General features: G+C 46.0%; 1 protein-coding gene across 4 annotated transcripts in view; it reads right to left on the minus strand.

Moving 5' to 3' along the window:
• ANKRD6 (ankyrin repeat domain 6) overlaps positions 1–26,895 on the minus strand; it is a 217,670-nt gene that overhangs the window by 69,801 nt on the left and 120,974 nt on the right. For 3 of the 4 annotated variants that reach the window (XM_060168181.1, XM_060168182.1, XM_060168180.1), the window contains exon 3: positions 4,496–4,594. In XM_060168181.1, coding sequence (XP_060024164.1) covers positions 4,496–4,594 — 99 coding nt within the window. Of the gene's footprint in view, positions 1–2,064; positions 2,404–4,495; positions 4,595–26,895 lie in introns of those variants that run through there. The other variant, XM_060168178.1, reaches the window with a different exon arrangement.

Genomic DNA, 26,895 nt, shown 5'->3' on the forward strand with positions numbered 1-26,895 from the left:
GATGGGCTTTCCCAAAATGGACCCCAAGTGCAATTTGTTACTGACCTGATAAGAAATGTGGTGCCCTGTTCTCAGCAATAAAAGTGAGGCTGCAGCCCCTCCTCCAGGGTAAACACCGCCTCAGTCAGATTTCTAATCATTAGAGGCCTTTTACTATCCCCACAAGCTGCCGGCATTCTAACTAGCACTCCTTGGCCCAGTCAGAACAACCCTTTTACGTAACCAAATGTAACCATTCTGTGCATGTTCTGCATAAAGTGTGGGCCGTGTGGGCCACTCTTGCGGCTAAGTCAAGGTGCAGTCTGACGTCAGCCTGGCTTCAAGTCAAATGCTTTATTGTGTTTCACGGGCTGCCACTAAATCATGAGTTGAGGCAGCTTTGGAACCAGAATGTCACCAGTATTTATTACTTGCTTTTAGCATGAATCTCCTGTACTTGCTTCCCTGGGGGTAACATTCCTTTGTGAAACTCTAGCTCAACGCAAGAAGCTAAATCTCACTTCTAGTTCAGCCCTTAAACGTCAATTTCCAGAGGGACGAGCAAAACGCGCAAGGAGACCTGACGACCTGGGTGAGGCTATGGTGGGAACAAAGGGTCCTCAGGCACCTGGCACAGGTGTCTCCTGCGTGTCCCCTTTCCTGGCCCTGCCTGTCTCCAGGCCACAGCCTCCCCTCCATCTTCACACCCCTCAGTCACAGACCCGCTCAAAGCCAGGGTCCTTGCCTCAGGTGTCGGATATACACGGCGGTGAAGGCCAAAGCCAGCCTTTCCCCACCCTGAGTGGTCCTTGAGCAGGACCGTTAGCTTTGCTCACACCAGGTGGGGTGGGTTTGGAGGACTGGGTGAGACACTTTCTCTAGTACATGAAAACCAGCCACCCTGAAGTTGCCAAGGTGAGCATCACAGGCTGAGAGACATGAAATACATAAGCCAAGGACCACCTCGGGCTGTCTCAGAGCTACTCCCCCCCAGAACACAACATAAGCAAACACCTGAGACTCTTGATTGAAACAGGGTCAATTACCTGTGAATCAACTCTTCCTCCTATAAAACTAAAACTTACCTTTGAAATATTTCCTCTTTGAAATATGACACAGAAAAGAACAAGATGTATCCTCACTACGTACTTATAACAGACCCAAGCAGCAACTTTGACATAATCTTTATTTCTATATGATCTAAATATCAACCATGAAATTCTGAAACTTTGGAGGAAAAAAAAAAAAGCTAGGAAAAGTGTGGCACTCTCAACAGAGTTTACTCATTATTTTTTCAGCAAATATTTATTAATCCTCTACTATGCCCCAAGCACCGTGGCACCTAATTCTCTCATTTTATTAATTAAAAAAACCTAAGGCCCAGTGCAGTTCAGGGGATAACCAGCTAATCTGGGGTAGCATGGTTGGGGCAGAACTCAAATTGGTAAGGCTTTTTGCGCTCACCCTGAGCTGTTCACAACCTGTGAAGTCAATTGACCTTAAGACAGGCCTTAAAAAGGATCAGGTGCTTCTGTGGGATGGGCTGCCTCTTTATGGCATCATCAAGCTAAGTGTTTATGGCATCATCAAGCTAAGTGACTGAGCCCAGTGCCTTGGCAAGTATAGGCACCTGAGAAGTATTTGTTGAATGACTGACTACAAAGAAAGAAGCAGAAGGAAAGCGCTGAAGCTGGAAACTTGAAGACCCAGCAATCTTGCAGTTTGGCACTTCGGTTTGGAACAGGCAAATCGTGTTCCAAAGGGACTGCAACTGTCTGCAAAGTGCATGAACCGCCAGCTCTCCATTTTTCTAAGACGTCAGTGCTCCTTACTTTGGGATTTCAAACGATTTGCAACCACTGAGGTCTAGAACTTTGTTCTGAAATACTTTTAGTGTTCTCTCCTACATGGCGAAAAAGAGTGAGCACAAATGTGGGCAGATTCCAAAGCCAAGCTCGTGGGAGAAACCCCAGTCATGCAAGGGTGGACCATGCCCCTCTTCAGGAGGAATCCCTCCCAGGTGCCACAGGCAGACATGTTGCAAGGAAGCTCAAGACAGGGTAGGTGCACAAAATAATTGCTGACCTCTTTTTCTCTCTCTGATCTTCCAGGGTTCTTCCTAGCCTTGCTTCTCTGGTTTTTCTTATTTTTCTCTTCCTTCATGCCTTTTACTGTGGCCACGGGGTCCTGGACTATTTCTGAGGTGGGGGCCGTGTGATTGCTCACTGACCAATCAGAGATGGCCTTAGAGCTCCAATGAGAGTTGACAGGGTTGGCAGGAGGCAAGAGGGAACTTGCCCCTGGAGTTGCATATTCTAAAGAACTGGTGTCCACAGGTTCAAATTCATAATAATCCCACTCCAGGGCACTGGAGGTCATTCTTCAACTAATTCTCAGTCTTTACCATGACATAAAGCACAGTATCTGTAGAACACGAAGTTAGGAGTAAATGCTTCATAACATTAACCTTCTCTATCGCTACCCATCACCCAAGACAGGTAACTTCTGAAATGATTTTTTTCCAATACTTCATCTCCCACCAGCTTCTTTAAAGAACACTCATAAAGAGTTTTCTTCCTTGAATTCCTACATGAGTTTCAGGCTGATCAACAAGCACAGTAAATGTATAGAAGACACACATGAACCATATTCTGGCAAATGCATTACTTCAGAACCAGTAAAGATCAATTCTACTTTTTCCATTCCCAGCTGTTTCTACACTGTTTTGTTGTTCGTTTTGTTTTGTTTTAAGCTACCTGGGAGAAGCAATGTACGCATCGCCTAGACCAAGGGAAAGATGCAAAAAAAAAAGATTTCAATAAGTGAAAGAGTTCCTCTCTGAAAGTAGAGCTGGCTTTCCTTCTGCGGCCATGTCCCCCTTTGGCTGCCTTGGCTCCTGAGTTTTTACTTCCTATGTTGCCTGATATAAACAGCAGTCGTTCTAGAAAGTCAGCATGGCTTTTGCTTCAGGAGAACACAGTGATACTCGCAGCTCAGGACCTGAGACAGGAGTGTTGGGTCAGGATGGGTTAGCATGCCAGGTACTGCAGCCTTGCCACCATGGCAAGCAAGGGCTTCAATTATACAGAGAAAACCAGATGCAGCCTGACATATTTGCACCAAGCACTGAATGCCCTGCGTTTCCTGTGGTCAGAATCTCTTCTCTCTCCCTGTATTTTTGCTCCTGTCATGTAAGGATAAGATATAATCAGGTATGTTATGATGGCTACAGTGCAAGGAAAGAAAAAAGTGTTGTGACCCAGGGTAGAAATCAACAGCTTAAAGCTAGATCAGCATCTTTTGAAAATAATATCCTTGATGACTCAACAGGTTCCAAATATAACCAGAAATTTATGAATGACACTGACAGCCTTATGCCCGTGTATATGACATACTTGGTTATTTCTTTGTGAATGCTGTCCTTCTCAACTGGTGTGTTTGCCAAGTTTTAGGACATTACACAGAGACTCAAAGAAAACTCGAAGCGCTATGGTAACCCACACCCTAGCCCACCTGAGTGTCTGAAATCTGATAACGTCTGTAACCACAGAGATCACAGGTGAATCTGGAAGGGGTTTATAAATACTAACTCTCCAAGATTCTGTGTTCCTCACAAAAGTTCTTTCTCCTTTGAGTCCTACTATACAAATTAGAGTTAGAAACAGAATTGAGAGTCTCTGAAAATAGCTTCCAATCAGATTATCATTAGGATATTTTCCTAATAGCTCACTGGACGGCAATTTACATAACCTTTTCTACATCCCCTTCTTAGAGAGTTCACCCTCTTCAAAGACCCAGCAGGGCCACCCTATGCACTCGGTGACCCCATGCCAGCCACTGCTGATTTACTCAGGAATGGATTCTTGACTCCAAAAGAGCCACTGGAATCTCTTTCTAGATAATCTGACTAAAGAAACTCAGAGACTGAGTTTCAATCATGGCAGAGCACCAGAGTGAACTCTTTCTGGAGGCCTCCTTTTTCTCAGATTCCATGAGATCAGTGTGCTGTTGTTTCTTTAAATAGGTCCTTTTTAACTGAACGTATACAGAATAAGAGAAATCAAGGCGAGAAAATTAAAAAATTACGTTTTTAAGCTTCACCTTTTCTCCAGTTATAAGTTTGGTCAATGACACATTTCCAGCAAGCCTTGCCTATACTCGTGTGTGTGTGTGTGTGTGTGTGTGTGGTGTGCTCCTTCATACTGAGGCAGGACACAGACAAGATGCCCTTCGAGGCTCTGCACTTGAATAATACTAGACAGGAAATACTACCACTAGATAGGAACCATGATGGAAAGACCAGCTCACACTCCCAAACTCAACCTTGCTACTGAGAATGGGGCCCACAGCAGACCTTCAAGAGGAAGTTCTTCCCACCAAGATGAAGCTACAAAGTGCTGGAGAGCATCTCCTACCGCCCCCTCCCTCCCCTCATAGCTAGTTACATGTTGTGGGACTTGAGGCAGACAAGCCCCCTTGACAACCATGCCCTGATAGAATGATGGCTTCTACTCACATCGTCCTGGACATCGAGGTCGCAGCCAGCCTTCAGCAAGATCTGGACCACAGAAAGATGGCCCTTATTGGCAGCAAGATGCAAGGGGGTCCGGCCATGCTGTTAATGCAGAGCAAACACTGATTTCAGAACAAGACGTCACGCGCTCTTCCCCTGGGGGCGGGGAGCCTAGAGCAAGGTTTGCACAGTGGCGCTCCCCGCCACCCCCACACCCACCCCCGTTCAGTTTGGCAGGAGATTCTTATGGATTCATCCGGAATTCAAGTTTGTCTTGGTTAACCTTGGCTATCAGCACTGTGATCAAGGAACAAAATATGCTCAAAATGTGGAGACTTCCCTTAGTGCATAATTTCCACTCCCCGCTCATCCAACGAGCAAGTAGGAAAGTGAGGGCTTTCAAGTTTTCTCTTATTTCCCCACTGGTTTGATGGTCAGGGATGGTGAAGTGGCCACAGTGAATCTGATGGGGTAAGAGATGGGAGAGCAGCAGAGAGTCAAGCTAATCAGCCCCGGAGAAGTCTAGTTAGTAATTCCTCAAAACTGAAACTGATGGACAAACCATTAGAACACATTCTCCCCTCTTCAGAAACAAATTTTTAAATTACAAAGTATTTCAGCCATTCAAAAATATGAACATTTTAAAATGTACACAACCACCGATCACTTTAAGAAAAAATTAGAGAAACCGTAGCCATTCCTCGTGAACCGCTCCCAGATCTCATTTCCCCTCAACCCCGAGGTAACCGCTCAATTTGGGATTTGTCATTCCTGTCCCTTTTATCACACTTTACTACACGTTTGTAGCCACGCATAATAGATGAACATCGTTTTGCTTGTCTTCAAACCTTACATAAATGGTATTAAACTGTACAATGTCATTTGGCAATTTGGGGGGTCCAACATTATATTTTTGAGTTTTTTAAAAATATTGTCACATCATTCACTCATTCTCCCACTGATGGGTTCCAGGTTGTTCCCAGTGGCTGGCAGAACACACGTGAGTGCACGTCTCCTGTGCACCTGAGCGGGCTTCTCAGCCCTGCTGGTGGGTCAGAGATGACCGTTCCCTCCAAGCGGGCTCCTGAGCTGTGACACTGAGGGTTGCACTCAGAATAATCCTCTTCAGTGTAAATCAGTTTCCATCTAGAGAACTGACCTTGCCAAACGCCTAATTCTCCAACTTTTGAAGGAGCCATCATGTTGCCTTCGCTTTCTCCCTCAAGTTCACGGTGAAGGAACGTTCCCACCCCAGCTCCAAACAGCATTTAACCATGCACGGCCCCACCTGTGCTGAAACACTCCCAGGGGAATAAGGGTCTCACACGGCCTGAGTCCTCTCTCACATCTTGGTAAAACTTCCCAAAGGCCTTTACTTATATTCTAGCAGGATAAAACCATTTATGATCTCGATCAAGCGCCAGTTTGCCGTGGGTAACTAGCCTTGCAGGAAAACAAGATGGCAGACAATAAAGGATCTTAACTTCAACCCGCGAAATGCAATCAAAGCATCAGAATGATTCTGGAAAGAAAGAGGTCAGAGCTCACTTTAAAATTAGAATTCTTAATTAAGAAAAAAGTGTGTCCTAAGAAAGTGGGCTATAAAAAGCCTTCATAAAAAGACAACGTCTGAGATGAGATGAAAGCGTGACCTGCCTTGGCTGGCAACTGTGCTCAGCGCGGGCCGCTTAACCTTGACTCCTCCGACGAAATGTCCACAGCTGATGAGATGGAGCCAGAGAGCCTGGTTCCCCCCTCACTGGGCCTGGCCCCGGGCTCCACCTGTCCTGCGTCCTCGTCCAGGTCATCGGATCAGTGACCTTCACAAGGCTTCTAGAGCATCCTGAAACAAGGGGAAGCCCGCCGCATTTGTGAGGAGAAAGACGTGTGTGCTGTGAGGAGGGCTGACAGGATGGCGGGACACAAGAGCTTCTGAGCATCTGGAAAGTGCAGACCGTGCGGGCAGAAGCTGCCCCGAGAGAGGCTGGGAAGGAGGCCACAGGCCGAGGAGTAGCTGGTGCCACAGGTCAGGGGAGCCCCAAGGAACATCCCTGTCAGCAACCAGATATTACAGGGTGGAAGCTGAGGCCCAAGGAGGCGAAAGGGTCTGCCCAAGTGAACACCAAAGAATCAGGAAACACCGATGTGGCTCCAACCAGGTCACGTCTGGAGGGCACTTCAGAAACTACAGATTACTAACGAGGCGGCCCTGGGCTGGAGGCAGCTTCTCCCTCCAAGGTCAGCAGAGTCCCCTCTGCGGGGAAAAGAGAGGCCAGAGGCACTGGAGCCCGACAAGCCTCGTTCAAATCCCGGCTCTGAGTAGTAACCCCTGTGAGATTTTGTGCAGGACACTCTCCTAAGCCCCTTTCCTCACCTGTGAAACAGGAATGGTCTCCACTACTCACCCCGCAGGCTTCAAACAGGATAAGTGAGGGAACGCCCACCATCCATCACGGGTTTCCTTCTCTCCAACTGTCCCCAGCCTCGCCCCTGAAGACACCCCAACCGCTGCCTCTCCTCCCTGACACCCCTGCACCGTTGCCTCGGAGACAAGTGAGATGTTTTCAAGGGCACAGACCTGGGAGAAGACTTGGACCTTGGGTCACCTGGATAGCCAGGTGGGCCCTTGCCGGAGGGTTTTGAAATACAAGGTCCCACGTCTCCACGTCTCTCTGGAAGGGGCTTCTTTACTGAGAAAACCCTTCTCCAGTTCTGCGAGAAGAAATGTTCACGGCTGCCTTCTCCACACCCACAGCACTTCAGCTCCCCTCAGGGAACCACCAGTCCTGTTCTGAGGGCCCTTCCCACTAGGCCGTGATCTCCCCAAGTGCGGGACTACACCTCAAACCAATCCCGGCGCTCCTCAACCACAGGGCAGGCCGGGCCTCCCAGGGTTACTGGAGCAAATTCCACAGTTCCTCGCTTGACCAGAGACAAGGCGGGCCCGGCGGGCTGCAGCCTCCAGGTTCGGGGATGTCTCAACCCCTCAGAGGAGGTGTAGGCATCCTGGGGGTTTCACGAGCATCTGAGCAGCTGCAACAGTGACACAGCGGCTCCTCTGAGGAGGGTCAGTGTCCCCCTTGCATGTCTGGCTCCTTTTCTGGCATCTGGTAAAACTATAGCGAGTAGCAAAGGCGGTAGTAACTGGTTTCCCATTGACCCTGAAGCTGTCCACTCCTGTTCCCTGGGCTCTCCTAACACAACCACACACACACACACACACACACACACACCACCCACCCAGAAATGTGGTTGGTTTTCCAGAACATTCTGTAGTGAAAAGCAACAAAAGTAGAGCCATTCAGGGGAGTAGCTGCTCCCACCCAGCACACAGGGATACCCCAAGGTCATGCCTGACAAACGCAGAAGCCTGAAACCACCCTAATTGTGAGGGGGCAAATAAAAACTGATCCTTAGAGGGGTCTTTGAATGACCTGAACTTAAGGGTACAACCGGTCTCAACCTCCACGCCCCTAGGAATGGCCAGTGGAAGACATGGGAAGAGGAGGAAAGACTGTGGACCATGAATGATAAGAGGAAGAAGTTTCTGAAGCACTGGTTTGTCCTAGGCCCTGCCTAATTCAAAGACCAGTTTAACCCAACTCAACCCAGGCCCTGGTGAGCCCAGCAAGACCAATAGCAACAAGGATGAGAGCAAGGGCCAGCAGCAAATAACATTTATGGGACGCTTACGGCATGGTAGGCACACCTTTAGAGTTTTACATGTATTAGCTCATTCAATCTTCCCAACGACCCTAGGAGGTAGGCAGCATTATTAAGCCCATTTTACAGATGAGAAAACTGCAGCATAGAGAGACAGTCACTTGTTCAATGTCACGCAGCAGGTAACTCGAGTCTGGATTCACCCCTAAGCCATCTGACCCCAGCCCGCATGCTCTGGCCCACCACACTCCCTGCTAGCTGCTTCCTGTGGGAGGAGACACTCCCCTGGCAGAGGGCTCCACTCTCAGGACGCTCCCGTGGCTCCCAGATGATCGCCCCTGAGGGTGCTTGCAAATTACCTGGTTTCCTAAGAATCTCCAGATGAGGAGAGAGGCTGTCCATTCTCACTGTACATCTGAATCGCCTGGGGAGGTCGGTCTGTGTGTCTGCCCACCCGTGCTGATGCCTGAGGCCTTCCTCCAGAGTTGCTGACTCAGTGCTCTGTGGGGCGCAGGCAGCGGCGGGGGGGGGGGTGGTATACATCCTCCCCAGGTGATTCCAATGAGTGACCTGGGCTGAGGAGGGGCCGGAATAATCCTCCCCAGAGCAGCCACAGGCCCTCAGGTGAAACCTGCCCAGTGGGGACCGTTCCAGCAGGAGTCATTCCTCTCGGTACATTCCTCATGACGCTTTCGTCCCCAGCTGTCAGTACAACACACTAAAAGACTGCATCTCCTCAACCCAGAACTTTCTGTATCGTAAGAGAGTATATAAACGATACAATGACACTACTAAAAATTCGGAAAATGAAAGCAAATCATCTGTGAGTCCACCACCCCTACAAGGATTATCGTTTTTACCCCATCTCTTCCACTGCATCTTTTCTATTGCTGCTTTTGCAGTTACATTCACAGGTCACGTGAAACTAGCTTGCTTGTGCATTAATAGTGGTCCTCAAACTTTATTGGGCAGCAGAGCCTTGTTAAAGACAGCTATCTGGGCCCCCTTCCAGGGTTTCTGATTTTGTAGGTCTGGGGTGGAGGCTGAGAATTTGCATTTCTAACAAGTTCCCAGGAGAAGCAGATGCTGCTAGTATAGAACCACATTTTGAGAGCCACTAACATAAACCACCGGTTTTCAATGCCGTTCCACATTAGAGTCACCTGAAAATATTTTTAAGATCTCAACTTTCAACCCCAGATTCCATCAGCCTAGGGTGGGGTCTTGGAGTGGGTGTTTTTTAAGTTCCAGGTGATTCTAACGTGCAGCCAGAGGTTATGAATCCCTCGTTGCATGCTTTAAATGTGCTGGTCCCTCCAACCTGCCCTGGGGTCAGGATGGGCCTTCCGAGAACAGTGAGGGGAGAGAGGGTGCAGGACCCTGCAGAGAGCACATTTCCCTGATCCAACCAGGGAGGGGCAGAGGCTTGGAGCACACTCACTTCCAGGGAACTGAATGGCAAAGGGCCTTGAGACGTAGCCAGGCAACAACTACAAAAAAGTGGCCTCACTGTCAACAGCTCTGGGCTCTGGTCTGGGTGCTGCTTTGTTCTGGCATGTTGAGCCCTGCGGGTCCCGATTTCCAGCAGAACTGCTGCACGGTAACAAAAGAGTGACTCCCGTTCCAGCAGGTGACCCGTAAATTACACTCTCAGGTGATCATAAAGGGCGCTCAGAATGAAAAGTCCCTGCTACTCGTTTGGAAGAGCCTAACTCCCAGCTGAAGGGGGTGGGGCTCGGTCAGGGAATATTCCTAGAGAAGAATTCCTGTTCAGATAAAGATCTCCCACCAACAAGGGAGCCCAGCCAAAGGTAACCAGCTTAAAATACACCTTGAAAGAAAGTGGAGGTGTTTTGTTCCTCCCTGTGTTCAGATGTGGTACTTAATCCCTCTCACCAGACACTCCAGGTGGACCAAGGTATTTACACTGGAGACACCTCCCTCGGGAGGGGCGGAGCCCCAGGGAGGCGAACCAGGGGTAATCTGAGAACCACAAGCCACCGCAACAAGCCTGGAAAGACTCTCTCTCTTCCTACAGACTCCATGGTACCCCAGAGTCCTGGCCTGTGACCCTGGTCACTCATTACTCCAGTCAGGACCTGGAAGCTGGGTCACAGCTTCTTTCTCCTGCTTAGGTATCTCAGATCCTCCTTACTAAAGGGCAGGCCTTTCACACTGACAACACTCGCCCCATGAACACCTGCCCCATGGGTGCTGAGCCCTGACTCCTCAAGGAAGCTGCCGGGTCTAACAGAGCGGACCTGAGAAGTGAGAAGAAAGGGTGCTTAGCCATTCCTGGAACAAAATGATATGCTTTTGCTCAAGCTCACACAGACACACGGGGCAAAAGGAGGCTAAAGGAATTGAGACTCATTAGCTCAACAAAATAAAACAACTGAGCCATCTTAACTGGGTGTGGTTACAAGGAGGGCAGTTGCAGAGATGTGACCCACATGAAAGGAAACAGTTCAACAAGAAGAATTTAGGTATAACCTAAATTAGTGTAATAATTTCAAAATGACAACACTTCAGATCATGAGAAATACAATAGGTCAGGATCATGCAGTCTTTTGAGGCGAGTAAAGTCTGTCTGTATTACCTGCAGCATTAAGGAAATAGGAAAGAGAGGAAGCAAGAAAGCTGTAACAGTAGTAAAGTAGGAGTGGCACATATTTTAGAAACGATATAATACTCGGATTAAAAAGGGTCTTTGAGAATTTAATTTGGAGAGGATAAGTAAGGCTAGCAGAGGGTCAGTGATTTTCAAGAGCTCAAGTTTTATTTGTGGCAGAACAAATAACAGCTGGAATCCTGGCCACTTGGCCCCTTGTTCTGGTTTTAAATTGTATTACAAGGCTCCCCACAAACTTTCTTAGGTGTCCCCAGGGTCCCCTTATCATAAACAGTATTCCCAGAGCTTCGACTGCCTGGAATGGTGAAGATTTGGGTCCAAAACTTCAAAGTCCTTCTCAGGCTTATGATTCAATGAAAACACAGTTATCAAGATATTCAGGGGAGAAAATGGGCAAAGAAAAAGTGCCACGGATAAAAGGAAAGTGAGAAAATAAAACTTTACATTTAAAAAAAATGTATAGTTTAAAGAGACTTCAGAACTTTCTTTCCTTTTTGGAAATGTGATTTGTCTACCTGCCTCCTTGAATGAGTGACACATCACATCTTAATCAGACCGTAGGCAACAAGAAACAGCGAGGGAAGAAAGTCCTTGGATGACAAAAATCAGGATCCAATACAATCTCAGATTGGAAGGACAGGCTAATTTTAACAAGACAAAATGTAATGGGGGCAGATGTAAAATTCCTGCACTGGCGGGGGTCAACGGTCCAATCATACTCGGGCAGGGCTACTGGGATTGTCCTCTAAAATAACAGTCCTTCCTTTTAAAATGGTCAGTGCCAAAAAGCTTCATAATGTTTCTCTAAGTCTTACTTTGGGGAGGGCCTAATAATCATAAATAATTGGGAGAGATGATTTTAAATGTGTATGGTTAGGAATCAATTATTCAAACATAATGGCTTCCTTCATTAATAAGAAAATTCCTTTTGAGGTGATAGAGAAACTGTTAGGGTTGGGCTTGCTTCTAGAAAGGTCCACCAACCAGAAGGACCAAAATATTTCAAGCAACTTAATTGGCTGTAAAGAATCCCATTGGTTAGGGACTTCCCTGCCGGTCCAGTGGCTAAGACTCCGCGCTCCCAATGCAGGGGGCCTTGGTCTGGTGCCTGGTCAGGGAACTAGATCCCACATGCCACAACTAAAGACCCCGCATGCCACAACTAAAAGATCTCGCGTGCCACAACTAACAGATCCCGCGTGCCGCAACTAAGACCTGGCGCAGCTGAATAAATAAATAAATAAATTTTTAAAAAAAGAATCCCACTGGTTCCTATAGTACATCTATTCCTAAGTTAGAAGGTATCAGTTAATGGCCTCCATGCTCCTTACAGGTAGCTACTTAGACTACATTTTCAATACGTTGAAACATTGACAGAGCAAAGCACAGTGGTCCAATGCCTGATGAACTATGGTTGAGAGGTAAGAACTGTCCTCTCTTATTTCCTGATTTTTATTGGAATCATTGCCTTTTCAGCAATTGTTAATATAATCATGTGGGTTTTTTTCCCTTTTAATCTGTTGGTGTAATGAATTACGGAACCATCCTTGCATTCCTGGATCAAACTCTACCTGGTCACATTGTACTATTCTGATATGTGCTGTATTTTATTAAGTAAGGTTATTAAGAATTTTTGTTTCTAATTCATAATTGGGATTGCTCTATAGTTCTTGTATTATTTCTCTCACTCTCATTTATATTTACCTGGTTTTGGTATTAAGGTTGCACTGGTTTCATAACACAAATCCAGCTTTCCATTTTGCTCTATGCTTTACAATAGTTTAAACAACATTGGAATTGGTTTTTTGTTAAAATACAGAACAGGGCTGTGAAACCATCTGGCTCTAGCGCTTTTTTAAAGGTTGCATCTTTAATCACATTTCTAATCTTTTCTATGGTAATTAGACTATTTAAGTTTTCTGCTTCTTGGGTGAACTAAAAATTTTTTTTTTGTTATGGTTAAATATACATACATAAAATTTACCATTTTAACCATTTTTTACTTTATAATTCAGTGGCATCAAGTATATTTCCAATGTTGTGCAATCGTCACCATTATTCAATTCCAGAACTTTTAATTATCCCAAACAGAAACTCTGTAGCCATTAAACAATAATTCCCCTCTCCCCCAGCCCCTGCTAACTTCTATCCTACTTTTCTTTTCTTTCTTTTTTATTACTTTGGCCTCACCACATAGCATGTGGGATCTTAGTTCCCCGACTAGGGATCAAACCTGGGCCCTCGGCAGTGAAAGCGCATAGTCCTAACCACTGGACTGCCAGGGAATTCCCCCCACGCTACTTTTCATCTCTATTAATTTGCCTACTCTAGGTGCCTTATACAAGTGGAATCATACAATATTTGTCCTTTTGTGTCTCTCTTATTTCACTTAGCATAATGTTTTCAAGGTTCATCCATGTCACAGCATGTATCAGAATTCTATTCCTTTTTAAGGCTGACTAATATTCCACAGCAATAAGGTGGCTGTCTGTAAGCCAGGAAGAGGGCCCTCACCAGGAACCAAATCTGCCAGCACCTTTATCTTGGACTTCCCAGCTTCTAGAACTGTGAGAAATAAATGTTTGCTGTTTACCCACCTAGTCTGTGGTATTATGTTACAGCAGCCTAAACAGACTAAGACAACTATTGATATGGGGATTACACTGATTGATGTAGAATCAGCCTTGCGTTTTCACTTGCTCATGGTGTAGAATTCTTTACACGTTGCTCTATTTGATGGAAACACAGGCTGAAAGAAGACCAGGCATAGTCACCACCTACTCACCCATCTTGGTTTATATCCTTGGTTTATAACAACTTAAACATGCAACAGCCAGTTCTCACTGGAAACAAACCAACAGGCCTGCTGAGAAAGAATTTTCAGTCTCCAAACAAGTTCCTGGCTTCATTTATTTTCTGAAACCGAAGTCATTACAGCTTAAGAGTAAGAAAAGAGAAAGAAGAAAACTAATAGAGAATCCACCAACAGACCATCTGCACTGGCATCTGAGCAGAGGCCCAAGTGGGCAACTCAGCAGCTTCTAAAGCTTCTTTCCTCTCTAGCTTCCTTATTTTATAGCAACCCTAGAACGTGGATTAGGTGATGACACTTCGTGGAAGTTTTACAACAGGACGATTACTGGCCTGGAAACCAGTGATCCTCCAATGCGTTTCGTTCAGGAAAGACACAGGTACTTAGGGGGTGTTACCAGCACATTAATCTGGGCTATAAAAGTCAGCTGTGCAGCTTGAGGCTTCCGTTTTCAGCGCAGACTGCTAAGGCAACAGAGCATACACTGCACAGACAGACCCAGGGATGGGACATGCAGCTGACTTGCTGTGTGAACACCCCGGTACGGACTGGGCCTCTGGGCCACCGCACCCAGCAGGCCTGCCCGGAGCTGGGGAAAGAGGGCCTGCCTTCACCCCCGCTGAACACCACTGCAGACACAGCAAGAGGGCAACAGAAGAGGCCCCGCAGAGCAAGGCACCCCTCCCAAGACTTCCCCAGAGGTCACGAGCAAGCAGCCGAGAGACTCAGGGCTGACCCCGGACTCCTGTTCCAACAGCAGCGACGGCTGCCTCTCCTGAGGTGCTTGAGTCAGTGTTAAGGGTCCATCCCCGACGTTTCGAGGCTTGCTCTCCTCAGTCACAGCACGTCTCCCCCTCAGGCCCAGGCAGGGACTTAAGTCTGACCCATGACACCAATTCTTACACTGCCCTCTCCCTCCCCCAAAGGAGCATCTCCGGGGGGCGCCCCCTACCTTTGCGGGAAACACTAGCTTAACTAACACCCTCATCATCCTAAGTGAACCCTCACTGAGACGTTCCTAGTATTAACCCAGCAACGTGCCACGCACGTCTCACAGGTGGGCCACACGACAATTCACAGCATGCATTTGCCTTCCCACGCTCAAGACGTGGATCTCCTGCAGGTGAACTTGTTTCTAGCTTGCGTTACGGCATCGATAATATCAGTACTCCGTGGTGTTCCACAAAAAGCGCCATGAATTCCAGGCATCTAACCACCGACTTGGCAGCGCTCTGCAGAGAGCATTGTCCCGTCCCACACACGGGGCTCCAGGCTCCCGGGAGGAAGGCCCGGAGCAGTGAGCTGGTTCCCAGCCGGCTGCTCGTTAGAGTCATGGGGGCTCTGAAACAAGCCCGGCCACACCCCACATCAGTTAAATCAGAACCTGGGCATCAGTATCTTTTTAAGGCTCTCCAGGTGATCACACATGTGGTCAATACTGAAAACTGCCGACCTACCGAGGGGAACTTCTGTGCCTCTGAGGACCACGGATGCAAGTGAGAAAACAGTAATTATGATAATAACTACCCTCCTCTGAGCTCGTTCTACATCCTTATTACACTGTACAAGCACTCTGCATGGATCACCTCATTTGACCCTGACAGCAAATCCCCGAGGTAGGGGTTAGGCTGATTTTACAGACAGGAAACCAAGTGAACCTTGGAGGCCAGGGTCACAGAGATGGTGAAGTGATTCTCTGCCTCTGCTCTTGGGAAGGAAAAATTGGGAGATTTTTAAACAGGTGACAAAGTCATAGAGACAGGAAGTGCAGCTGTGGTTGCCAGGGCAAGGGGGGTGTGGGGTGGAAGTGTTTAAGGGGTACTGAGTTTCCGTCTGGAAGATGAATTCTGGAGATAGATGGGGCTAGTGGTTGCACAAAAATGTGAATGGACTTAATTCCACTGAACACTTAAACACAGTTAAAGTAGTAAGTTTTGCGTTATGTATATTTTACTATAATTTTTAAAAATGAAAAGAATTTAAAAATAAAAATATAAAGTGGGTGAAAGCGAGAGAGATGACTAAGTGCCCCATTTCAGGCGCAGTGCAATTCCAGGTCATCTCCGGGTTATCTTCCTTGTCTTTGAGCTATTTCACAAGTCTGTAAGTCTTAGAACCCTGAGGGTGATGCCAACAAATTGTGTCTAGCAGATTCAGTGTATACTGGCCAGTTTCATACCTAATAAGCAAATTTATTTCCGCTTTCCCGAGACCTGCATATTTGTACTTTTCCGCATTCTCTTTTGAAGCAGTTGCAACATCTTACTGGTTCCCTCACTAACTGATTAAATAAAATCTGAACACGTGTTCGTTTTATACGAGTTGCTCAGAATTACCACCATATGTCAAGTTTCCCTGATTTCTGACAATAAACTACAAAGGCCTGAGTTTGCCCAGTGGAGATTTTCTTCCCACAGGGTGATGCTTCCAGCTGTTGGAGAACAAAAAGAGGATTTTCTGTGTGACCTGACGTGTAACTCCGCACCCTCAGGGCCCCCATGGAGCGTGTGGACCCAAGAGCAGGACCGGGGCTGCATCAGCCCTGCGCAGGCCCAGCCCTCACTCAGGAGGTGAGAACACACTGGCTACTGGGTGTGAGATGCGAAGTCCCAGGCCGCCTTGGGAGGGTGAGGAAGGGGAGGAGATGTGTGGAGACTCCCACCACTGACCTCCCATCAGCCACCCCTTGCTTTTCCCCCTGACTCCCAGGAAGCTGGCACTAGACACAGGCCAGAGCTGGTGAAAAAGAGAAAACTCTGTGAACCCACGCCGAAGGGGACAGGAACAAAGGCCGAATAGAGCCACTGCTGAGAACTCCTGGCAAGGAATGGAGAAAGGCAGGATAAATTCGGAAGAAGGGCCAGGAAAAGAGGGAGGAGAGAGGGGCTGGTATAGCACTGGTCACAGCGCGCTTAAAGGGCAGTGTTCCCAGGCCCCCCTCTCTCTGCCGGCAGCGTGTACACCAGTGCAAGCTCCACGCAGAGCCGTTCTGCTCCAGCTCTGAAAATTACAAGCACCTGCCCTGTAATTATGCCCTGCCCCATCAGTGCCACTCACAGAAACCTGTCCCACAGACAGCACCACGCTGTGCAATAAGACCTCGGGACAAGGTCAGTAGCTGCCACATAATTTCTAAGAGCAGAAGATAAACAGCATCTAAATGCCCATCAACAGGGGATGGGTGAAGCCAATTACGGTTCACTGAAGAAAAGCAAAGGGAAGAAGGGTGTGTATAGTGTCCTACAGTTTGTACAGAAGCAATCTGTGGGGAAATACATAGAGATACATCTATTTGCACATATACGCATAAACTATCTCAGGAAAAAAACGCAAGAAACAGGTAACACAGGTTGCCTTCAGAAAAGGAGACACTGAGCCGCTGGGAGAGAGTGTGAAAGACTTATCAACTTTTTGTGCCTTCTGTTTTAGAACCACGTGAATGTTAATATTACCTGTTCAAAATATTTAAATTGGTGATATCTTTTTTTTTTTTCTTAATTTTTGGCTGTGCCGTGCGGCATGTGGGATCTTAGTTCCCCAACCAGGGATCAAACTCGTGCCCCCTGCAGTGGAAGCATGGATTCTTAACCACTGGACTGCCAGGGAAGTCCCTTTTATATCTTTTTAAACAAATGTATGGAGTCTTCTGGAAGAAGCATGCGACAGACAACACATTCTCTCAAGTGGACACTTCATCGGATCAACGGCCTCGTAAGCGTCTATTTCTCACGCCGCCCTCCTCTTGGGGACTGGGGATTGGCAGCTTTCAGGAAAGGACTACAAACCAACAGGCTGGCGAACAAGTTCAGACCCACCCCACTCCAGTAAGTCCTAATATTAGACACACTCCCACAGAATCAAAACCAAAGCAAATGAACATCAACAAAAAAGAGCCTTGGCTTCCACTGTCCTGGCTGCATTTCTTGAGGCCGTGAACGTACAGCATTTATCCACCTCCAGCCTTCCCTTGGGAGTGGCTGCTCAAAGTATCCACCAGCCCTGCATGCTCTTCATTTCTGCAGACACGATCAAAAGTCATGCTTGGGAAAGTGACGTTACTACAGTCAAACCATTTGCAGTTCTCTTTTTAAAGGTTTAAAGTTTATATTTAGTGGAGCATAGTCATTCACTAGTAATGGGATACCTGATATGAAGGCTCCACAGGAGCCACGAACAACCTATAAATGTGTCGGGGCCCAGGTTAGGCCACCCAAAATAGGCCTCAATAGCACAGTGATTATTTTGAATTAAAGTTACTTGAGGGCTTCCCTGGTGGCGCAGTGGTTGAGAGTCCGCCTGCCGATGCAGGGGACATGGGTTCGTGCCCCGATCTGGGAAGATCCCACATGCCGCGGAGCGGCTGGGCCCGTGAGCCATGGCCGCTGAGCCTGCGCGTCTGGAGCCTGTGCTCCGCCACGGGAGAGGCCACAGCAGTGAGAGGTCCGTGTACCGCAAAAAAAAAAAAAAAAAGTTACTTGAGAAATAGCCGGTGAGAAAAAATACTTTAAAAAAACACTCTGACCACCCCACCTCTTTCTCTCTGAAAGCTAGAGAATTCAAGGCTAAGAAAGCTGTATAAGCAAACTTCTTCTTGAGTCTGCTTTCCCAAGTACAAGTCCCTTTGTTTTGTTAACTCTTCACAAATAATTGTTCCTCTGTCTAAGAATGATATATAAACAAACTGCTTTGGTCACTGTGGGACGGGGTGGGCGGGGATCCCGTTTCTGTGAGACCTCTGTGTGTATGAATTAAATTCTTTTCTCCTGTTGATGGGTCTTGTGTCAACTTAATTATTAGACCAACCAAAAGGACTTCGGGCGGGGGGTGAGGGGAAATTTCCCCCTCCCCAACAAATGCCTAGAACAAAGTTATTAAACCCCCTTAAGTTTATTTCCTTATGTAACAATTACTATATTTAGAACAGCTATTTTTTAAAAAATCAAGGTATGATTTACATTCAGTAAAATTCACCATTTTTAAGTATTCAGTTTGATGCGTTTGGATCAATGTATAGAATCATAGAAAACCACCAGTGCAAGCAAAACAGAGATTTTCATTTCCTCCCCCAAATTTCCATCTGCTTTTCTTTCTCCCCGCCCCCCACCACCACCCCGGTCATCCCTTTCTACCATCCCTGGTCCCTGGCAATCACTTATCTATTTTCTGTTCCTATAGTTTTGACTCTTCTAAAAAGTCCTACAAAGGGAATCACACTGTGTGTGGCCTTTTGTGTCTGGCTTCAAATGTGTAATGCTTTGAGAGTCATTCATGTTCTTTCCTCTATTGGTAGCTCAGTCCTTTCTGTTGCTGAATAGCATTCCCCAGTATGTTCATCAATTCAGCAGCATGGATGAGAGGAGGTTTACTTTAAGGAATTGGCTCTTGCCGATTGTGGAGGTTGGCAAGTCCTAGCTGCAGGTAGGCAGGCAGGCTGGAAGCAGAATTCTCTCTTCATTCAGCGCTGGACACCGCTACACAGTTGTCATCTCGTTTAATCCTCACAGCAACCCCGCAAGGTGGGGGATTAGCCTCGTTTTTCAGACGAGGGCACTGACTGGCCTGTGTCCTCCCCTCAGGACTCCCTGCCTGGTACTCGGACCACGACTCTCAGACCATAAGATATGCTGGTTGTTGCATCATCAGGACTGCCTGGTAACGGCTGCCCCATCCAGCGCTTACCATGTGCCAAGTGCTGTTCTAAGTACCTCGCATAATTGATTCCGCTGGTGCTGAAACAACCTCATGAGGTAGCCAGTACTACCTAATCCTCATCTCAGAGGTGATGATATGAATGACAAAGGGAACAAGTAACTTCCCCAAGATCACAGAGCTGGTAAATACGCTGGCGTTTGAACCCAGGCGAGTCTGGCTCCTGGGTCCAGGTCATACCCTCTGCACTACACTTCCTTGGTCGGGAATTCCTGAAGTGGCTTGAAAACTCTGGGAATGGTGTGTCTGTGGTGTTGGAGGTGGGGGGCGGAGAAGGCCTTTGGCCTAAGCCCCTCCCACAGGATGGCCTCTTTCTCTGTGTGCATTGATGTGGAGAAGCAGCTGGGGAAGGGTGGCTGGCGGGGTGCTGGAAGGAACAGGGACTGCGCAGGTGCCGTCCTAGCGTGGGCCTCGCAGCCAGACAGGGCTGGTTCCCCCCGGGCTTACTGACCACTTAACTGGGAAGTTACTCAACTGCTCGAACTGCTTCCTGCTCAGCGCCTCCCTTTCCCCTTTGGTATCACACAGGAGCACAGGCTTTTTGAGCGGCAAGAATTTCAGTGAGATGGTAAATATACAGCACTGGGTCAGTGCTAGCACAGACACTCAACACACATTTCTGAACTTGATTTCATGTTTCACAAATTACTCAAGTAATATATGCTTGTTTTAATAAGCGGAAAAATACAATGGAAAAATCTATAAAAGCAAAGCTAATCATCTTCACTGCCAGGCAAACGGCGTCAGCAGTCTATTGTGTTCCCCACGGTTCTCTGTGCTCACACAAATAGAGGCAGGCTGGCAGACAGAAGTGGACTTGCGCTTTAACCAAAATGCATCAGACTGTACCCATCACTTGCTACTTTCCTATTTGCCATTTTCATTTATCAACGGATATAACTGGTCAATATAAATGTAACTCTTTTCCAAGTTCTTTGTGCATGAACATGTATGCAAATGTAACACTTTACATAAATTAGATACACATGACATTGCGTAAGTTTGCATACGGTCTTTAGTTCTTTTTTTTCCTTGCCTTCCTCCCTTCCTTCCCTTCTTCCATGTTTTACCCCCCCCATGTTGCCACCTGCTGAGTTTTCTGCCCATCCACTCAGCAGTGAACTCTGGGGGGCTCACTTTCTATGCCTTGAGGCCCTGCGGTCTGTACTTCTTAATCATCTAAATCCTACGTCATTACTCAGGGGTGGTGGTAGGTATCAAATAGAAGTTTGATAAACATTAATTTTATGAATGAAACTGCATTTTTCTTAACTAAAGCTGCATCAAATAACCTCTGTCTGGTTACTTTCAGAGAAAACAAAAGCTGTGGTGAAACATCCCAAGGACCAGCTTCCTAAAAGTTCTTTAAAAAGATACTGGAGTGGGACTTCCCTGGTGGCACAGTGGTTAAGAATCCGCCTGCCAGTGTAGGGGACACGGGTTTGAGCCCTGGTCTGGGAAGATCCCACATGCCGCGGAGCAACTAAGCCATGCGCCACAATTACCGAGCCTGTGCTCTAGAGCCCACGAGCCACTAACTACTGAGCTCGTGTGCTGCAACTACTGAAGCCCATGCACCTAGAGCCCGTGCTCTGCAATAAGAGAAGCCACCGCTTGACGCAACTAGAGAAAGCCCGTGTGCAGCAACGAAGACCCAACACAGCCAAAAAACAAACAAATAAATAAATTTACTAAAAAAAAGTTGCTAAAAAAAAATGAACGAAATAATGCCATTAGCAGCAACACAGGTGGACCTAGAGATTCTCATACTGAATGGAGTAAGTCAGACAGAGAAAAACAAATATATGATATCACTTATATGTGGAATCTAAAAAAAGAGTACAAATGAACTCATCTACAAAACAGAAATAGATTACAGATGTAGAAAACAAACTTATGGTTACGAGAGGGTAAGTGTGGGGAGGGATAAATTGGGAGATTGGGATTGACATGTACACACTACTATATATAAAAGAGATAACTAATAAGGACCTACTGAATAGCACATGGAACTCTACTCAATACTCTGTAATGACCTATAGGGGAAAAGAATCTAAAAAAGAGTGGATATATGTATATGTATAACTGATTCACTTGCTCTACAGCAGAAACTAACACAACATTGTAAATCAACTATACTCCAATAAAATTTAAAAAAAAAGAATTTAAAATGTTTAAGTGTAGTTTCTACACCAATTCCCAGTTCCCAAGCCCACTGCCTCTGATGACTTGTCCTGTGCATGGCAACTCCACTCGTGCTTGGTGGATAAGGTATCATACCCACACACTACTAGCTACTAGCTAAAATCCCCATGAGGACAGAAGAGGCTGCCCTTATCTGAGGCGCCTGGTGTAACAGAGATGACATCCGCATGGGAGCCAGGAGATCCCGGTTCTGGTGCCACCTGTGGCATGCCCTAGCTTGTATGTCACTTCCCTTTCGGGGCCTCCATTTCCTCACAAGTCCAAAAGAAAAAGCTCATGGAGCTCTGGGGATGAGCAGCACATATACGAAAATAACTTGCAAAGTATAAAATGTGACACACATGTACAATACACTATTGGGAAAGTGCTTTATTAAAGTACCTGGGCACATGAGTTACTAGTCAGTAAAACATTTGCAGATTATATCTCCTATGTGTAAGATGCCAAGGAAGATGCTCTAGTAACAAGCAGCCCACAGGATGTTCCCAACCCAAAGTCATAAACACACAGGGAAAACATGGTGTTTAAGAGCAAAAACTCTGGAGCCAGATGGCCAGGGTTCAAATCCCAGTCCTGAAACTTTCTGAAACTTTGGGAAGGTTACCTCACCTCTCCTTGCCTCAGTTTCCTCATCTGTATAATGAGAACAGAGTTGTGGTGAGGTTTAGAGGACTTAATCATTGTAGACTCTTACAAGAGTAGCTGACACCTAGTAAGCACTGAGTGTAAGCAACTTACACTAAACAACGTTATTCCCCTCACTGGACACACATGGGGCCTAATGAGTGAGTACTGTGCTAGGCACTGGAGGGGTTAAAAAAACAGACCCAATATTTTGTGCCCACTTAGATTTTATAACTGCAGCCACATGTGTTATCACATTTAGGCCCTATGGAAATCCTCTAAGTTTGGGGAGGAAAATGAGACCTGTTAAGTGAAGAAATTTGCCTACATCTGTGCTTCTCAGCAAGGGGCAATTTTGCCCCCCTCCCAGGGGATATTTGGCACGGTCTGGAGACATTTTTGATCGTCACAACCAGGGAGAAGGGAGTACCATGCATCTAATGAACAGAGGCCAGAGATGCTGCAAGGCAGTCTACAATGCATAGGACAACCTCCCACAGCAAAGAATTATCTGGCCCAAAACATCAATAGTGCAGAAGCTGAGAAACTCTGGCCTACATGAACAAGCAGTTAATAAGCAGTAGAGCAGACACCCATACCAAGGTCTTTGGATTCCAAATCCAGAGCTTTCCTTCTGTGTCAAACACAGAGAAATACAAAAGAGAAACTGGCCCAGGTCAGAGTGATAGTCTGCTGGGGAGTTCTGAGCACCCACAGAGTGGTATGCAATTATGAGGGACTCAGAGCCAACGCACAGCAAGTGCTGCACCAGTGCAGAGGAAGTGAGTTCCACGCAGGGCACCTGCACAGAACCATTCTCGGTGGACTTCCTGGTGGTGGAGGCTCATGAGCTGGGTTCTGAGTGGGCAGGCCTTCAGGGGCACAGTGGATACAAAAGGCCTTTCAGGAGGCAGCTGCAAGTTAGAATCTATGAGCTGACTTCCCAACAGCAACACTCAAAAACAATAAAACAAAATTGCCTTCGAAGTTCTAGGTTTCATACCAAATTGTCAATTAAATGAGAGGGCAGAATAAAGATTCTGTTTTCAGATATGCAGACTCTCAAAACATTTGTCTCCCATGTGCCCTCTCTTAGGAAACTGCCAGAGGATATGCACCACCAAAATGAGGGTGACATGGGTTTTGGCAAACAGGGGGTCTAACACTGGGGAGAGGTGAAAGGAATTCTCAGGATGACTCCATGCATCAGAACTAGAGAGTAGCCCAGATCAAACTGGAACAGAAGGATGGATGACTCCAGAAGGGATATCTCCAGGAAAAGAATAAAACTGGTAAATACGTGATAGGCTTAACCATGGAAATTACACTAAGAACTGGTTTTGTTTTGTTTTTCCCCAGCGACGCTGCACGGCTTGCAGGATCTCAGTTCCCTGACCAGGGATGGAACCTGGACCATGGCAGTGAAAGCCTGGATTCCTAACCACTAGGCCACCAGGGAACTCCCCCTAAGAACTGTTTTACAGAGTTGAAAGGTAGAGGAAACATCTAACTATAAGTTTGAATAAAACTAAACAAATTTAAAAAATCAAGGCAATGATCAAGTTCAGGGAAAGCAGCAAGTTATACAAACAATGGAAATGTAATGATAGTACAATTATTGGCTCACCAGTGAAGAATATTTATATAATCACACTAATTGTGGATCTGCTCCAAAATTGTGATACAACTACATAGGGAGAAATGTGGGAGAGAAAGGGGCAATAGCTTGTGTCTAAAATTGATTAGTCTCTCCTGTGCGCTCATTCTCAGGAAGGCATTCGAGCTGTGCTACTCAATATGGTAGCCAATAAATGACATATGGCAGATTATTGATGAAGATAACAAAATTAGTTTTATAAGATTTTTTCATAAAGAAGACATTTTATTATGCTTGGTTTGACAGTATACTATATAAAAAATCCAAGGGGGGCTTCCCTGGTGGCGCAGTGGTTGAGAGTCCGCTTGCCGATGCAGGGGACACGGGTTCGTGCCCTGGTCCGGGAAGATCCCACACGCCGTGGAGCAGCTGGGCCCGTGAGCCATGGCCGCTGAGCCTGCGCGTCCGGAGCCTGTGCTCCGCAACGGGAGAGCCCACAGCGGTGAGAGGCCCACGTACCGCAAAAAAAAAAAAAAAAAAAAATCCAAGGTATCTATGAAAAAAAATGTTTTAACATCTTTACTGGAGTATAACTGCTTTACAATGGTATGTTAGTTTCTGCTTTATAACAAAGTGAATCAGCTATACATATACACATATCCCCATATCTCCTCCCTCTTATATCTCCCTCCCTCCCTCCCTACCCCACCCTTCTAGGTGGTCACAAAGCACCGAGCTTATCTCCCTGTGCTATGTGGCTGCTTCCTACAAGCTATCTATTTTACATTTGGTAGTGTATGTATGTCCATGCCATTCTCTCACTTCGTCCCATCTTACCCTTCCCCCTCCCTGTGTCTTGAAGTCCATTCTCTACATCTGCGTCTTTATTCCTGTCCTGCCCCTAGGTTCTTCAGAACCACTTTTTTTTTTTTTTAGATTCCATATATATGTGTTAACATACAGTATTTGTTTTTCTCTTTCTGACTTACTTCACTCTGTATGACAGACTCTAGGTCCATCCACCTCACTACAAATAACTGTTTCATTTCTTTTTATGGCTAATATTCCATTGTATATATGTGCCACATCTTCTTTATCCATTCATCTGTCGATGGACACTTAGGTTGCTTCCATGACCTGGCTATTGTAAATAGTGCTGCAATGAACATTGTGGTACATGACTCTTTTTGAATTATGGTTTTCTCAGGGTATATGCCCAGTAGTGGGATTGCTGGGTCGTATGGTAGTTCTGTTTTTAGTTTTTTAAGGAACCTCCATACTGTTCTCCATAGTGGCTGTATCCATTTACATTCCCACCAACAGGGCAAGAGGGTTCCCTTTTCTCCACACCCTCTCCAGCATTTATTCTTTGTAGATTTTTTGAGGATGGCCATTCTGACTGGTGTGAGGTGATACCTCATTGTAGTTCTGATTTGCATTTCTCTAATGATTAGTGATGTTGAGCATTCTTTCATGTGTTTGTTGGCAATCTGTATATCTTCTTTGGGGAAATGTCTATTTAGGTCTTCTGCTCATTTTGGGGTTCGGTTGTTTGTTTTTTTGATATTGAGCTGCAAGAGCTGCTTGTAAATCGAAATTATTAACCAATTAAAAAATGTCATAAATTTGAAAGTCCACATGATGCAAGTGAATATTAAATACCTAAAATTAAGCTTGGTATTATGTTTATATAATAATATATACACATAATATATATACATATATATAATAATATGTGTGTTTATATATATGTGTTTATATAATAATATAAACACATAATATATATGTGTTTTAATATAACTAAACAAATTAAATGTAACTTCAACTTGTGAAGCCTTAAAAAAAAACCAAACAATATGGTAGTCCAGCCACACATGGCATTTAAACTTAATTAATTAAATTTAAAATTCAGTTCTTCAGTCATCCTAGCCACATTTCAAGTACAGCCAACCCTTGAACAACATGAGGGTTAATGGTGCCAACCCTCCGCGCTGTCAAAAATCCGAGTATAACTGATATTCATATTCCCAGGTCCTCCATACCCATGGTTCCTCAGTATCTGCGGCTGCAAATCCGCAGATTCAACAAACCACCGACCACATGGTACTATAGTATTCACTACTGAAAAAAATGTACGTGTAAGTAGACCCGCGCAGTTCAAACTCTTCTGTTCAACTGTACTCAACAGCCATGTGTTGCTACTCTGTTCAGACAGCACAGATATTGAACATTTCACCATCACAGAAAGTTCTCTCAGACAGCACTGCACTAGAGGGTGTACCACAACAAAACAAAGAAGGAGAAAGACACTGGGGCCCAGAAAATACAAAGTCAACATATATAAAAGCCGTAAGGGGAATCTCTAGGGTAAGAGTAAAGGCAGATCCTCAGACAGCCGCCAGAGGCTGAGAGCCTCCAGTGCAGACTGAAGCAGGGGAAGGGGCTCCAGGGGACAGCTCTTCAAGGAGAATCAGTGGAGAGACTACCGAACATTCTGCACATCCAGAGATTACACAGATGGGGACGATTAGTGACAGTGAGAGACAAAACTAAAGAAACAAATATAAGACAATTATAAACATCAGGGTAAACATATTATTGCAAAAAAGTTAATGTTATGATAGTACATACCACAGGGCTCAGCTATAACTGGAATAAATTGGTTAAAACATGTAAAAATGAAATGCTGAGGTCATTGTTATGAAAGTATGTGTGAGAGGGCAGGAGAGGGAAAGAAAGCTAAATCTTAAATCATCGCTTTCATATCGTTAAACAGATAATGCCAAAAATCAAGATTTAGCAGTATCACGATATCTTTATGGATGTAAGCACTAAAAGAATCTACCGGACTTCCCTGGTGGCGCAGTGGTTGAGAGTCCGCCTGCCGATGAAGGGGACACGGGTTCCTGCCCCGGTCCGGGAAGATCCCCCATGCCGCGGAGCGGCTGGGCCCGTGAGCCATGGCCGCTGAGCCTGCGCGTCCAGCAACGGGAGAGGCCACAACAGTGAGAGGCCCGCGTACCGCAAAAAAAAAAAAAAAAAAAAAAAGAATCTACCAAAAGAGTTGAAAGTAATTGCCTACAGAGAATCAAAACTGGAAGGCAAACATAGTAAAAATATCTGATGCTTTAACTTATGGGTATGTGCAACATAAAAATTAA

Source organism: Lagenorhynchus albirostris, chromosome 12, assembly GCF_949774975.1.
Source record: "Lagenorhynchus albirostris chromosome 12, mLagAlb1.1, whole genome shotgun sequence".
Taxonomy (NCBI): Eukaryota; Metazoa; Chordata; class Mammalia; order Artiodactyla; family Delphinidae; genus Lagenorhynchus; species Lagenorhynchus albirostris.